Source organism: Odocoileus virginianus, chromosome 5 (genome assembly GCF_023699985.2).
Source record: "Odocoileus virginianus isolate 20LAN1187 ecotype Illinois chromosome 5, Ovbor_1.2, whole genome shotgun sequence".
Classification (NCBI taxonomy): domain Eukaryota; kingdom Metazoa; phylum Chordata; class Mammalia; order Artiodactyla; family Cervidae; genus Odocoileus; species Odocoileus virginianus.
Window position 1 is genome coordinate 92,981,575 of NC_069678.1, and position 16,651 is coordinate 92,998,225.

General features: G+C 46.7%; 1 protein-coding gene across 2 annotated transcripts in view; it reads right to left on the reverse strand.

The window, feature by feature from the left end:
- INPP5D (inositol polyphosphate-5-phosphatase D) overlaps positions 1-16,651 on the reverse strand; it is a 144,349-nt gene that overhangs the window by 73,252 nt on the left and 54,446 nt on the right. The window contains exons 3-5 of one of the 2 annotated variants that reach the window (XM_020893913.2): positions 15,633-15,783; positions 13,158-13,332; positions 9,085-9,219 (exon numbers count right to left, since the gene is read on the reverse strand). In XM_020893913.2, the coding sequence (XP_020749572.2) occupies positions 9,085-9,219; positions 13,158-13,332; positions 15,633-15,783 (461 nt within the window). Of the gene's footprint in view, positions 1-9,078; positions 9,220-13,157; positions 13,333-15,632; positions 15,784-16,651 lie in introns of both variants that reach the window. The other variant, XM_020893912.2, reaches the window with a different exon arrangement.

Below are 16,651 nucleotides of genomic sequence, written 5' to 3' on the forward strand. Positions count from 1 at the left end.
GTAGCTAAGAGGAGACCCTGCCTTGGGCCCGCCAGGGTAATAAACTGCACTCCTCTATCTGCATTGTCCTTCTGAGTGAGTTTGTTTCCCAGAACGCGTGGCTATAACATTTGGTGCATTGTCTAGGAAACTCCTCACTTTGAGGAGACAAGTCCCATTTGGGACTACTCTGAGGCCTTGCAGCTCGAATCTTCTAGAGGGGGGAAGGCGTTTCGCCCTTCTGGAAGGATCCTGCTTCTCAATGCCTGGACCTTTCACGTTAGCAGGTAGTGGATGGCAGCAGGGGAACTGAGCGCTCAGGTGAGGAGGAACCCACCCAGTAGGGTGGAAGAGGGGGCCTGATCACCCCCCTGGGAGGGATTAGAAGGGGCACAGACCCACAGGAGCCTGGAATAGGCAGGTGGCAATGATTGCTTGGTACACAGGTCGACAAGCGTGCTAGGGCTTAGGAAGGGAATTTGTGAAGGTCATTTAGGAGGTGTGTCCACGCTGTCTTGGGGAAAATTATTACCAAGCAATCGCCAGGGGATGTTTAGGATACGAAACTGGTCCTTGAATGCTCGTATTCTGCCCTCCCCAAGGAGGTGTCCCGTCTGCTGTGAAATTCTTGACCCCCTCGGAATTGTCAGGCTAGAAGGAGGAGGATACATAAGTGAGTACAAACTGGCTTTTCTGGAGATGGCCTAGGACATGGGATATGTACGTTCTCGAGATGGGTAAAAACTTCTCCTACCTGGACTGAAAGAGCATCAGAAGTAGCCCGGTGTCTGCTTAGGGAAATAGTTCCCAGATTTGGATTTCCTACCAGCACTGAATCAGGCAATGGCCCGGCTTTTGTAGCTGATTTAGTACAAGTAAGCAAAACTTTAAACATCAAATGGAAACTGCACACTGCATATAGGCCCAGAGTTCTGAGAGGGTGGAATGAACCAACTGGACACTTAAAGAGTCTCTCCAAGTGGATCATAGAGACTGACAGCTCCTGGATGGACTTGCTTCCGACGGCTCTGCTCAGACTCAGGATGACCCCACAGTCCCAAGGCTATTCTCCATATGAAATTGTGTATGGGAGGCCTCCTCCCATAATAAAACAGGTGTCAACAAATTTGCCTCAGGTAAGGGGGGACAGGATTTCACAGCAGATGGAACTGGGTAAGGTAATAAATCGGGTAACCAAGTTTGTACAAGAAAGGGTGCCATTCCCCCTTGAGGAACAGATTCATGAGTTTACGCTTGGTAACCAAGTATGGATAAAATATTGGAAACATGATTTGCTAGCCCCTTGGTGAAAGGGCCCTTATGTTATTCTGACTATCCCTTCTGCAGTTAAAGTTGCAGGTATTGTCCCTTGGATCCATCATACGAGGGTGAAGAGAGCATACCACACAGACCCAGAAAACGCTGAGTGGACTGCACAGAGGGACCCCGCTGACCCAAGAGAGACTAATACCATCCTTAAGAAGAAGGAAAAGAAGATCCCGGACGAGCCCCTTCAGGATGAAGCCGCACAATCAACTCCTGCTCCTAGGTCTCATCAACATGATTTTGAATTTAACTTCTGTTTCAACTCAGGACAATGTTTTCATCTCATGGGCACATTCCTATGCAGACTTCCACAACACCTACAACTGCTGGGTATGTGGGACCATGCCTCTGTCTGTGATGGATGGACTTCCTTGGTGGGCGTCACCACTCAGCCAAGGAGATTTTAAACCACTCTGCTCTTTTCTGGGATGACAAAAAGAGACTGTCCTCTCTCTTGTCAATCATAACCTCTCCTTGCTCTCTTGGTGTAAGACCTACAGTCAATAGACTCGGGTCATGGGGTTACATTTGATATAAATGCCAGTATAACAAAAGCCTAACCTACAATAAGCCCCAGTAAATCTACTTTATTTACATGCTAGGTGGACAAGATCTGTGTTTCAATGGTATGAGTACATTGCTGCCTTATTCGTACCCTCTATAGGGATAACAGATATTATGATTAAAGCAGAGGCCTTGACTAATTTCACAAAACAGGCCCTCCTAGATAGAACAGAAGCCATTCAAGCCGTAAATGAAGAGCAAATCCAAATGAGAAAAGCAGTAATTCATAATAAAATGGCTTTGGACATACTCACAGCTGCTCAAAGAGGGACCTGTGCTAAAATTAAGGTTGAATGTTGTGTATACATTCCTGACATATATGACAATGTATCGACTGCTTTAGATGACATGAAAAACCAGGTAAAAGCAATGTCAAATGAAAACATTCCTTTCTGGACTTCGGTCCTATCTTGGGTGAAGGGCGATTGGTGGAAAACTATATTTACCACTGTTATAGTTGCCTTGATAGTTCTGCTTTGTGGACCCTGAATTTTACAATGTATTATGAACTTTGTAACCTGAAGGTTGATGTCATTCTCTCAAACTGGCAGTCGGAGAACCAGGGTGCAATATATCCCTATGAATGATGCTCATAATATGAGTTAAGAGCATCAAGGGGGGGGATGAAGAAGGAATTCATAGGGCCTGGACTTCACCTTAGGCCTGTTCATGCTGGTCATGCTCGGCCACCTTTCCAATGGACTCTGAACTCTGGGTTTAGTTCCTATGGAAGCTACAACAGAAGGATAAGACCCCCTCTGGACAGGGGAATCTTGAAGATCATATCCAGGTTACTCATCACCTAAGAGAAAACATACCCTAATCACCCCTGCCTCCGGACAGTATCTATCGGAATGTAACCACAGGCTTATCGGTTATTAACTGGTTGGAACGTAACCGCGGGCTTATTGATTATTAACTGTTTGAACACATAACACATGAACGATGGGGTTACTGGGATTGTATACCCTTCCTTTGTAAGTCTCAAGGAATTTGGGGTGGTGGGTTTGGACACGTACACATGGGGTATAAAAGATTTTCACAAATGCTGGTCGGGGTCCTTGGCTAAGAGGAGACTCTGCCTTGGGCCCGCCGGTGTAATAAACTGCACTCCACTATCTGCATTGTCCTTCTGAGTGAGTTTGCTTCCCGGAACGTGTGGCTGTAACACCATCACCTCATTAAAGAATTCTAGGCTAAAAAAATTCTAAAGCACTAATTTGGAACATGTTATGACATCAAATAGATCCCCCTCACTGTTCTCCTTTTTAAAAATGACATTTTAAAAGCACAAGTACATATACACAAACTGAATCTTTAGAATTTTCTAAGAATGATGCTGTTATTCTCTGTATTTCCAACTTGGGTAAAATTTTGAGAAATCTGGCTTTCAGTCGTGCCTGGAGATGTTGGTTTGGGTCAGAATGACCAATGACACATAGGGACTTGAGTTGAAAGACTTGAGCACTGGTCTTATGATACAGAAAGGATTTGTCCAAGGAAGTTCCCATCAGCAGTGTCCCGGGGAAGCCTGTCTCAGCTTTAGGTCACCAGCTCAAGGGAAAACGAGGAGTAAAGATTGGGCCCACCTTGGTCTCAGTGAAAGTGAAAGTCACTCAGTACTGTCCGACTCTTTGCGACCCCATGGACTATACAGTCCATGGAATTCTCCAGGCCAGAATACTGGAGTGGGTAGCCTTTCCCTTCTCTAGCGGATCTTCCCAACCCAGGAATCGAACCAGGGTCTCCTGCATTGTAGGCTGATTCTTTACCAGCTGAGCTACCAGGGAAGCCCACTTGGTCTCAGATAGATGGTCAATTTCCCCAATATTTCCATTCAGTTTCCAGCTGGAACATCCAACATCTCTCAATCCAGATCTGCAGACTCAGAAGGAATATTCTGATCCTTTGTTGTTTTCTTAATTTTTCTATTCCAATTTTTTGCTTTTTTTGGCTTTAGCAAAAATTTCTCATGCAATTTCTTTTTCTTTTGTTAAATGTTTAATGGAACGATTTTAATGTTTGCCTGTCAAGTGTAATCGGTTTTACATTTGACACATATTGCATTATTAAGGAGGTATCCTTCTATTCCTTTTTAAAAAATGATTTTTAAAAATTAGAAATTACTTTTATCAGGTCTATTAAGACATCTATGCAAATGATTTCTTTATTTTTAACCTACTGCTAAATTACAGTGCTTTATGTTGACACGCTTTTGGAATGATTTCTTAGATAAAACCTACATTTTTCACACCACTAAATTATATTTGCTAGAATATTACTGAAATATTATATACTTATATTAATAAATGAAACCAGATATAGTTTATTATTTTAGGCTATTATCTTGATTAGGTTTCTGGATTGGAATTGTACCTTTCTTGAATATTGAATTAGGTGATTTTTGTCATTCCTGAATAATTTATAAATTATGGTTATATTATTCCTTGTTCAAAGTTCAAAGTAGGGCATGCACAGTAATTTTTATGTTTCATATTTCACATTAAATATTTATTACATTTATTTATAATTTGAAGATTTGCAGCTATGTAATTGTATTCTTTATGGCTTGTAAATGTTTAATGCAAATTATTAAATCTCCTACATTTCTAATTTTAAAAATTTCCTTGACTTTTTCCCTAATTTATTTTTGTTTTTAATTATTTCCCCCTTGCTGTTTTCCTTTCCAGCTGTTTTTACTATTCATTCACTTAACAGAGATTTCTTAAAGACTTTGGTTCACTACTGTATCTCAAGCCCCTGGAACAGTATCTGGCTCTCGGTAGCGTGTGTCAATTCGCTCGTATCTGACTCTTTGTGACCCTATCGACTGCAGCCCGCCAGGCTCCTCTGTCCATGGAATTCTCCAAGCATGAATACTGGAGTAGGCTGCCAATGCTCTCCTCCAGGGGCTCTTACCAACCCAGGAATCGAATCTACGTCTCAATGTCTCCTGCATTGGCAGGTGAGTTCTTTACCACTAGCGCCACCTGGGAAGCCCTGGCGCATAGTTGGCACACATTCAATCTTTATTCACAAATATTGAACAGATTACTGTTTCCAGTACTTTGCTTGACTGTGGCAATATCTATGCCACAGTCAGGGTATGGTCCATCATGCCTTCAGGAGACTGAGAGCCTGGATTAAGCTTGTGTGTTTCACTTATTATTCTGGCCCCACCCCCTTTCTATAACAGAGCATTTAAATCTTTGGCTTTTCCTCCAAGTAGTGTTTTGGCTACATCACCTAGAGTTCTGATATACAGTGGCTTGATTTCTCTGGGTTCCCAAACCTATCCCAGGCAGGCTATCATTGCATCAAGTGCCTTCCTTAATTCAACTGTGATTTAGGAGATGGTCTAAAAGCACCCAGATGGCTGTGGCTAGTTTTGTTATCTCTATTTTCATCATCATCCTGTGTTCTGGGAACGCAGAACGGACACTTCTGCTTTGGGTGTATTCACATCCAGCTGCTCAGTAGGCTGCTGGGTTCTTATTTTTAGGATCACCAGCACACTAACATTTCTGGAAAAAATTCTTGGAAACGTTCTGAAGGGAAGGCATGTGATTAGTACATTTTTACCAAATTTTTTTAAGTCGGCAAAGACTCCTTAGGCTTTTGAAGGATATCTGTGTTAAGTTAACCCCAAGGAGAAATCAGTAGTCTTCTTGGAGATGCTGCTTCAGCATTTTTATCATGTCATCAAAGAGTATGAATAATATTAACTATCGTAATTTTGAAAAGTAATGGTGCTATTCATAAATAATTACTTTCTGAATTCATCTTTGCTTGTGGCTTAGAAGACTGTAAAAAGACGTTTCAGTACTCCTGTTTGGTTGTTCTGTGACTGGATCATTCTAAGGCTTCTTAACATCTGGATTTAGCTCCTTTATGAGCCTGAAAACTTTTTTTAAAAAATATAGTTATCAAATAAGCATCATTTTTTCCCTGTTTCTTGGAGAGCCCACCCTACCAGCTATAAGTTGAATCTCTATGCCCTCTTTCCAAAGACTATTGTTTTTTTAATCACACATTCTTTGCAGGTGCTTATCTAGTCCTCTCTTGTTTTATATATATATATATATATATATGCTTTCCTGACACTGCTCTGTTTTGTGATTTGTTTTATAAATCTGCTTTGAAAACTGTGGGTTTATTTTATGGCCTCCAAAGAAGCAGTTATAAAGATGATGAGGTATTTTTGTTTGTTTGGTTGGTTGGTTTCTTTATTAAAATCCTTACTTAATTGATAAAACACCCTCTCCCATACCTTGAACTGTTATTTTAAAATCCTACTTATTAAAAAAAAAAACCTACTTATAATTCTTCTTATTTCTTCATTTCAGGAGTTATCAAGTATTTCCAGACTCTGGAGACTTAACTTTTTGTTCTCTTTCTCTGCAAAAGTTTCTGTCTGGTTCTAGATGATCTAACCTAGGGTTACAAATCTTCCTAGAGCCTTTGTGCTGCTGAGGCTCTCTTAGTTGCAGGCAATGACACTGCAATGACATTTTTGTGGGGGAGGCTCTTTGCACTGTTTCTCACTCCCTAGTTCTCTGTGACTTTCCCATCCTCACCCTGGTGTCTGTGTTGGGCCAGCTGGTCTGAGTGGACAAACCTACTACCTTTGGCTCCATCCTCAGCCAGGTCCTTCTCCTCCACCCACCTCTCAGCATCTACCCCTGCCCTCTTCCTCTCCATGTGCACTCCCCGCTGCGAGGACCTTCCCCACGTGTCTCCCAGTTTCAAGTGCCCACTATATGCCGATGACTCCCAGATGTATATACCCTTACTCCTGAGGTCTCCTGGAATCTAACTTCTAGAACTAAATCCTTGATTGATGGCTCTGCCCACAGCATGTCCAACAACCCCTCAAGCCAGTGGGAGATCAGACAAAGATGATTCCTCAACCCTTTCCTCCTTGACTTCCCCCATCTGAATAACTGGCATCACCCACCACTCAGCTTCTTGTGCCAAAAATCTAATCACCCTTGATTTGCCTTCCCCTGACCTTACATTCATCTGCCAGCTCCACCAATCCACACCCACCCAGGGCACACCAGCTCTCAGCGCCCACATTCTCCCAACCATCAGGTCAATTAACAAACATCTATCAGCTGTTCCTGTATGCCAGGCACTGTCCAAAGCCAGGACTCAGCAGAATGCAAAGCAAATCCCTGTCTCCTCTGACTTCTTTTCTTGTGGCCCAGCCTCACATCAAGGCAGCTCCCAGCTGTCTGCTGCTTTCAGTCTGCCTCCTAAGGTCCCATCTCCAGAGCCCTGACTCAGATTTCAGTGCCATACGGAAAATCTCCACCTGGCCTTGGGAGGCCTGTGTGATGTGGTTCCTGCCAGTGTTGCCAGATAGCACACAGGTTGTTGTTTAGTCGCTCAGTCATGTCTGACTCTTTTGCAACACCATGGACTGTAGCCCTCCAGGCTCCTCTGTCCCTGGGATTTCCCAGGCAAGGATACTGGAATGGGTTGCTGTTTCTTCCTCCAGAGGCTATTTTCCAACCAGGGGTTGAACCTGCATCTCTTGTGTCTCCTGCATTGGCAGGTGGATTCTTACCACAGTGCCACCTGGTTCCTCAGGTTTCCTAAAATGCCATCCCTAACTGCATCTCCAAGCCTGACTATCCGTTTGCCTATGAAGCGAAGACAAACAAGTGGAGATACAGGATTTAGAACATCACAGTGTCTCTGCTTCTAACTCGAAGATAACTGTCCAGTAAATAAAGGCATGGAAACCTAGAGAGCTAGCTGCATTGAGGAAGCTGCTGGCACCACAAGGGTGAGGTGACCTAGATTCTAGGAAAGTCCAGGGAGCACAGCAGTGTGGGCAAAGCTGTTGGGTGGCTACATGAGGCTTATGGAGACACGGAAAGGTACAGCTCCTCCAGGACAAGGAAGCAGCAAACGGCAGGACCTCCACTGGAGCAGAAAGACAAACGTGCTACCGGCCATCATGAAATCGTGCTTCTTAAAAAGGAAGTGCTGTGTGTCTGTGTTTACTAGTAGTAAATGATTTATAACAACAGCATCATATGGAGAAATAGCTTTCCCTGGAAATCTACAAAAATGATGGCTCTGGGTTCAAAGCCTGAAAGTGCATTAGTTGCAAGCCAATTCATTGAAATGAAACCTGACTGGGCAATTTGATGAGTGCTCATTTTGTCAAAGAAATTATTTGCTGAATTTACCAATGTACTGATTGTGCTTTTAAGAGCCTTTAAAAGGAAGCTTCAATTTGATTACTGATGATGAAAGACTCTCTTTTGCATATTAACTAAGTGAAGATAGATAGGGCACCAGAGAAATTGACAAAAGAATTTTGAAGCTGATGTTTATGTAATAAAACACAAAGTAGAGGCTGATAAAACCTCACCCCCATGAAATGCTATTTTTCCAACCAAAATGCTGACCTTTCATTTGCCATGGGATTGTTTTGGGTCTTTGTAATTTCTTTCAGATGCTTTAAAATGTGATTGTCAATTTTTTCAGGCATTTAAAGTAATATTTTTGTCAATTCTTCAGATAGCATATCAGTCTTAATTTTGTGCCTAATAATCAAAATATTTTTGTTTTTGTTGCTCAGTTCCTAATTTGTGTCCGACTCTTTGTGACCCCCATGGATGGCAGCATGCCAGGCTTCCCTGTCCTTCACTGTTAATTTTAATGGTAATGAAATTAAAACACGGAAAGGAACTGGAATTTTTACCAATCCATCCTTCAGTGAATTCACTCTTAGAACACTGACATTTTGGTGAATCGGCTCATTTTAAAAACCTGCCACCACTGCAATCTCGGGCCATCCCTACCCACACAGTAAAGGGCTGACTTTATCTCTCCTTGGTGACCTTATGTGCTTATCAAATGTGCTGGCTGCAGCAAGAAGGACAAGAAGCAGTGAAAGCCTTAACCACCGCATTCTGAGCAAGTGTGGAAGGGCTGGCAGTGTACTTCCGCCCACCCCTTCCCATGGCAACTGGCCTCAAATTAACTTTCTCTCTTTTTTTTTTTTTAAACGCAGCCACCACCAAGTTCAAATACCATGAAAACAAAACCTCCAGCAACCACAGATTTCTAAGTCCTACCGACTGCTCAATTATCCCAAGTGACAGCTGGGCCAAGTGCAGGGATCACCCTAATGAGCTGATTCCTGGTCCGCTGTCCACCCTCCTCCCACCCCCACTGGGCAGCCATTACCCATACAGCTCCTTGCAGAGGACTGTGGTCAGTTTCTTCAGGTGAGGGAGACTGCTGGAGCCCGACTTCACAAAATCAGAGTCTAGGGAGAGCTGAGTGCTTAAATAATCTTGGATGGCTTTCAGATGCTCTTCTGGAATCCTGAGGGGAAAAGAGTAGAAATGACAACATGTTTACTTGGTTCCTTTATCCATAGACACCAACAGTAACAGGGAGAAGAAGAAATCTGTATTCTCAGAGCCTGCAGCTGAGACACCAGCCTCCAGGAGAACGTTTCCTGCACCTGGACAGGCTCCCTGGGTCTCGCTGAAGGGATGAACAGGTCAGATAAGCATAAAGGGCCCACAAGGCAGGCTCCCTCTTAACCCACCCACAAAGGCTTTTCTGGTACGTAACGTGGAAGGGAGCCATACTCTGCTGGCTGGGGATAGGAATCTTTATCCTTTGACAAGGAGACAGAAGAGCTCTGAAAATGTACAGAGGACTTGCTTTCCTGCTTCATCTATTCCTAAAGACAGAATCTAAGGGCTGAGGCATGCTCTAGTCTAGAGAAGGCAAATAGCTCCAGCTCACAGACCAACTTCCAAGTTCACGGCCAAAGGCCACCTGGAGCTCCATGTCAAGGAGGTTCCCCGTCATCTGAGGCTCTGAGGGGAAGTCTCAGTGATGAATGATGGGGCTGGGGGTATGGTAGTGACAGCCTAGGTGCTGGGCCTTCACAGCTCCAACCCCTGCTTCCAGTCTGGTCCAGTCCCTTTCAGCTTCTGGATGAAGCACATGGGCCTGAGTCAGGACCTGTCCTTGCACAGGATAGCCCAGCAGAGGCAGAGCCCAGGCCTCATCGCACCAGGGCCGCCCCTGAGGCTGATCATACTTCTACATTCTATCCCCCAGCACCGGTTTTTTTTCTGGCTAATTTTAAAAAATTGAATTTTTGTTCCCATAATAATGAACATTGTAATCAGAGCAAGTAGGTCCAGAACATACCATACTAGTCACTCTGCTTACCATTTTATGTTCATTTTCCTTTTTTAAAAAGAATATTTATACATTTACCTGGCTATGCCAGGCCTTAGTTGCAGCACTCGGGATCTTCACTTTTGGCATGTGGGCTCTTAGTTGTAGTATGTGGGATCTAGTTCCCTGACCAGGGGTCGAACCTGGGCCCTCTGCAATGATAGCGCATAGTCTTAGCCACTGGAGCACCAGGGAAGTCCCTCATTTTCTCCTTTAATCCTTAAATCAATGTGATGAGGCAGATATTACGATTATTCCTATTCCACAAACAAAACCCGGGCAGGGAGGCTTAAGGATGTCGATTTACATGTGTGAAAAAATTCACACAAGCCTTAAATAGCTGTGCTCCATCTTTGACATGCAGTCAAGGTGAAACTAGAGATCACAGCTTTTCTCTGTAGGATCCTGGAAAGAATGAAAGGTTGTTGCTCTTAAGGTTGAAAAGACATGGATTAGCCATTTTGACTTATTTAGCTTAAGTTAGTAACTATTCACATACCAGTTTTCATAATATTTAAGTTTAATCTATACTCATTCTGAGTCTTGATCCAGTTTCTGCCTCAGTCTGGTTTACTAAAAAGGACAAATCTCTCCTACAGCATTAAGATACGTACCTTTAACGGTTTTCATGCCTGTTGACTTGTAACTTTGACATCATCAGTATTTGCTTTAGGAAGTTATGTCTGTTAAAAATGTTTGTTGTCAAAAAGTGTTGACATAAAGATGTAGACTCTGTTTATCGGATAAAGTTGATTTTACTCAGTAGTCTTTTATTAACTATGATCTAACTGATTAGATCTAATTAACTTGCACAAAAGACTGTGAGGTTTGTCTTATAATTAAGAGTAATATAAAGGCAGTCCTCGGTGTACAAAGGTATTTCACAAGCAACATAGATTAACTTGCAAACACAAGGCAGAATCTTAGTTTTTCGTGCCCAGAAGAGAACTGAGGGCAGGCACATGGTCCCTCTTGAGTGTTCCACCTGCACACGCCCATCTCTAAGCAGAAATTTTAGGCAAGTTTCAGGGCCATCTGTTAGCTGATAAGTCACACCAAAGAGGGCTTCCCAGCTGGTGCAGTGGTAAAGAATCTGCCTGCAGTGCAGGAGACATGAGATCGATCCCTAGTCCGGGAAGATCCCCTGGAGAAGGAAGTGGAAGCCCACTCCAGTATCTTTGCCTGGGAAATCCCAAGGACAGAGGAGCCTGACGGTCTATAGCCCACAGGGGTCACAAAAGAGTCGAACACGACTTAGCAACTAAACAACAACAACACATCAAAGAGGGCCACCTCCTGGGCTCACTAGTCCTCAGCTGCCCCCACCGCCCCATCTTAGGAGCTTCATGGAGGCTTGGCTGAACACCTTGTCCAGCCTCACAGGGCCCTGAGTCCCTTAAGAAGACATGTCCCTAGAGAGGAGGGACTGATAAGGAGATAGAGCCAAGAGAACATGTGGGAGAGTCGGGAGGAGCTGGGCAGCAGGGGCACTATTGAGCATCTTTGCCTATTTCCTCAGGGACTGCACTGCATTTGGCACCTAAACCCTCCAAGACATAGAGCCGCAAGGAAACTAAAAACAATGGGCCCTGCATGGACTCTTAATAAGTATTTGTTATGCAGACACATATATCAGGATGATCATGATAATGAATCAACATATTTAAAGCATATTTAGCTTCTTGGTAAACAGAATGAGGAATTCCAGGAGGGTGCAGAGAATATAGTCTGGTAAGCCTGGAGAAGAACTAGAGGATATGTCAAGGTGGAAATAGGAAAACACCAGGTATCTTAGCAACCGGCAGTTTGTGTGTTCCTTCAGGCCTTTCCTTTGTATTTTGCCAAATTCGATGGCAGGGGAGCAGCCCTGGGTGTCATAAATGACGCTTTCAAGTTGGAGATGTTGCATGAGCCCTGCCAATAGGATATTTTTTGGGGGCCTTTTTCTCATAAAGAAACAAAAAAAAATGTTTTGAAATGATTAACGCGTGGAAATGACTATGTGCTAATTCATTCACTGAACACAGATCTAGGAGTTCTGACTCGAAGCAGGTGACATGCTGGGTGCTGGGGACACAGTTCCCCTCATGGAGCATCTTCCCTATGGAAGCCATCCCTTGACCTGTGCTAAAGTCAGGGCGTCTGATTGGCAAAATAGCCAACACCCTCCCAGGCAATACTGCCACCTCACATCATCCAGCCTGAGCCAGCTAAGGGGAAAAAGGAGCTGCGGGACCTCACTGACATGGACCAGTCTGCTGCCACCCATGGGACCAGATCCTGAGAACCCTGGGTCAGGGCAAGTGAAACAAACCGGGAAAAGGACTGCATCTCACACCTCCCACCACACAGGATTCCCTGGTGGCTCAGGCGGTAGAGAATCTGCCTGCACTGCAGGAGACCTGGATTTGACCCCTGGGTCAGGAAGATCCCCTGGAGGAGGGCATGGCGACCCACTCCAGTACTCTTGCCTGGAGAATCCCATGGACAGAGGAGCCTGGTGGGCTACAGTCCATGGGGTTGCAAAGAGTCGGACACGACTGAACGACTAACACTTTCCACCACAAAGAAAGGAGCGGTACACTGTGCAGACCTCACAGTTCACACCACCCATGGACTGTTGCTCTGGCCTAGCTCCTGGTGAAAAGGATGGTGGCCGCCTTTGCACGAGGCCCAGAGCAGGTCCAGGCTGCAGTGCAGGCATCTCCTCTGCTGGGACCATCTGAATCAGGGAAAGGTGTTTGGGATGGGAATAGATGTCATGTGAGTTCATGGGAGGCCCCAGCCAGGGAATCACAGCCTAGGCCCCTGAGTCTGGAGCAGGCCCATGCTATTTGCAGCAGAGAATCATCCATCATTCCAGAATTAGCTCCTGCCCTGGGGCCTGGTGGACATGGAGCCTCTGGGCAGGGCCATTCAGTACCCATTCGGTCAGAGCCACCCTGAGAACTAGAGACACACCATCAGGAGGCCAGTGGGCTCCATGACACCCTGTCCTGGGGTGGAGGGAAGCACAGGGTGAGCTGCCTGGATATCATGGGGCCCGCCAGGTGGAGACTCACCCACTGGTGTCCATGGTCTGCAGTCGCTGGAACAACGTCTCCGAGAGGCTTGGCCGGCTGACCTCGGCCGCTCGAGGGTTCTCCACGGAAGCAGGGGCCTCCTTAGCCTCGCATGGCCCCGAAGGTAACGGGATGATGTTTCTGGGTGGCAACTCGGGTGGAGACAGGGCCCCTTCTACCCAAGACAAGAGCAGGAGAGCCGTCTGGGCCGAATGCACCCTCTCTCAGCATCTCCACCCCCCTACCCCCTTTGTTGGTGATCTCCCTGCCCTCCTGTCATGTGAGGTCCAGGCCAGGTGCCCAGCCACAGACCCGCCTATGCCCACTCTGTCCCTTCCCATCCTTGCTCCTTTGCCAGCTGACTCAGGGGGAGCTGGCCAAGGGCAGGGACCTGGTCTTGGTGGTCTCTGGCCCGGGGCCCAGCATAGAGTTTGTCCCATTGAGACGCTCTGCAAGCATCTGCTGGGATAAGATGACCGCGCTGGGCTGGGCTGCTGGCCTTGGAGGGGTGGAATCAGCCGCCTCACAGCTCAGCAGGACAGCCAGCCATGGGGCAGGGCAGGGGCCCTGGACCAGCCGACGCGGGATGCCCATCACGGGAGGAGCGGGGCAGGGAGCAGGCAGGCCCCAGCCACACTCCCACCCAGGCCCCCTTTTCTCTGGACTTTCCAGTCTCCATCCTTCCTTCTCTTTCCCTCCAGACACTCAGAGACAATGGAAGAGAGTGAGGGGCTCCCTCCACCCAAGTGACCAGACTCGGCCTGGGAGATGGGGCTCCTGCCCACTCACTGGGGAAAACTTCCATCATGCATGTAGCAGAGATTAGGGTGGGGGGGATGAGTCCTGAGCCCCCGGGGCCTATGACATCTTGTCCCAGCCTCTCCCCACACAGAATGGCCATCCCCACGGGCCTGGCCACAGACCTCGCCTGGGGACATCCTCTTTGAAGGATGAGCCCTGTCTTCCTCACCTGGCCTGGGTTCTTTCAATGATCATGAGTCTGTTTAGAGCCCCACGGGGGCACACAGCACCTTGAGGAGACCTGAGCCAAATCTGACACCTTGGACTGGACTGGTGGGGGTGGGGGTGGGGGCGGGGGAGGGTGGGGGTGGGGGTGGTGAGGCTCTGCCTCAAGCCAACAACAGGGCCTTGCTTGGGGAAGTTGAAGCTGGCCATTGTGAGATTGTGCTTCTCTTTCCAGTTCTTTCAGGGAGGACTTTTTCAAGTGTTGGGGTCTTTTTCTAGATCACCATGCCCAGAGGGGAAGAAATGGGGGGTGGTGTGTGTGAGATGGAGTGCAGAGGGTATTTCAGCAGGATGGCGTCTCAGTGTCGAGGCCAGCCTGGACTCCTGGGGACCTCTGGGTGACACGTGGCCCCAGGCACAGCCCTGGCCAGTGCTCCAGACTCACGGTGGATGTGTCAGCTCTGGCTATGTCACAGCTGAGGGCACCTCTTTTTGGGCCAGGGGAAGTGAGAAGGGGCACAGCTGCCTCAGCCTGTGAGTGGTCCCCCTCAGCCCCTGCAAACCTGAGCACCTTTGAACACACTTTGGCTGGGCCTCACCTCCAGGAGCAGGTGGCTATTCAAAGCTGACCCTCTGGCAAGGCCGCCGAGGCGTTATGCAATCGCTTGATGTGGGTCTTCAGGGAAGTAATGGAAAGGGCCTGCAGAGGCGGGGGAAAGGGCACCCCGTGGACGGCTGGGAGCAGCCGGGGACAGGAGGAGCCAGCCCGGGGACCTCGGCACCTCTGGTCTAGTCTGTCCTTGCAGGGAGACCCCCAGGGATCTTGTTGGTTCCAGGCCCTGGGACCTGGGACTTAGGGGGATCCCTGACCGGTTGAGAGTCTCAGTTACGTATCTCAGGGGTTTCTTTTAGGACATGAGCAGTAAGGGGAAGAGAAGGGGCGCTCCCTGTCCGACTCTTGCCTGTGTGTCTGTCCATCCACGTTAAAGCAGCAGGACTGACTCTCAGATACCTTTCAGGGGCTGTACTTTCTTGTTTGTTTGTTTTAATGATACTCTCACGAAAAACCTTTCTAATCCTTCCAGTTTGGTGCAATGATCTCTTCCTCCCTCCACTTTACAGCAAAATTCAGCTAATTATTTTGACAATGATTTTAATAGCATCGAGTGTTTACTGGGTACTAGGCTCTGGGATCTACATTGACTCATTTGATGACACCGAGAGGAAGACATGATTTTTAGTGTCTCTTTAGGAGAGGTCTGTGGTTCGGAGAGGTCAAGTAATTCATCCGAGGTCACACAGCTAAGAAGATGGGGAGCAGGAAGTTTGACCTAGGCCTGCCTGACCCCAGAGCCTGTGTTCCTAACAGGTCTTTAACCACCATGTCACCGCCTCTGATAACCGGACCCACCTAATCTACAAGCACTTGAAGGGAGAGAAATACCCTGGCACTTAACCACAGGACTCAGATGGCAGGGACCCAAGGCACTTTCCCTCTGCCTTTCCTACCTGTCTCCTCTTCTGGTTCATCTCCAGTGTCCTCTTCCTCCAGGGGCACAGGATACTGCAGGTGGGTCACCAGACCCATGTTTTCCTTCTTGTAAAACTCGATGAGCTGGTCCAGCTTGGTGAAGAATCTCATGGGGACGCCTTCGGATGCCTGAGGACAAATCCCAAACAGAAGCACATTGAACTGACTGGGACACCACCCAACCACAAAGGCCACCTGCAGCGGAGACCGACGAGACCGAGGGAGTGACCACAACCCAGAAAAAGTCCTGGGCTCCCACACAAGGCCTGGCCACCATGCCCACACCCTCACAGCCTGTAACCAGCAGCCCCTAACAGCCAGTCTGCAAAAGGCACAAATAGAACGGTAAAAAAATTTTTTTCTTTTGGTTTAAAAAAACACTTTTCTTTTAAAAAGTACTATGTTGCAGAAATAATGCATTTTTGTTATGGAAAAAATCTTAAATACATAATTTTAAAAAATCATCTGTAGTCCCACAACCCCAAGAGACATATTTTCAATGGTTTAGAATATTTTTCCTAGACTGTTATGTATCTGTGTGTGTGTGTGTGTGTGTGTGTGTGTGTGTGTGTGTGTGTTTGGTAGGGGGAGTTATTACCCCTTCTCCCCCAAGAGCAATAATTTTTAAATACAGGAAAAATCCATTCTAGCAATTGTTTTATTTTTATGTTTTTCATTCGACATGATTCTGTTTTACCAAAACTTATAAAATGGTCAAGGCAGCACAAAAATCTTCCTGGTTTGTATCTCCGTTGCTAATGACAGGGCCAAGGGAGGTTAATTCTTGGTTGTTCAAATGCCCTGGGGCCGGGTCTCCTTATCTCTTGCTCAGTGGCTCCAGCTGGAAACTCAAGTTCGGCTGCAGCCGTTGTCACCCACAGAGGCCCCGCCCCTTAGGAGGCTCCGCCCCTGCTGAGGCCCCGCCCACACGAAGGTTGCCACCTGTGATTACCCTTCCCGGGTCATCAGGCAGCAGGGCAGGATGAAGAACTGCAAG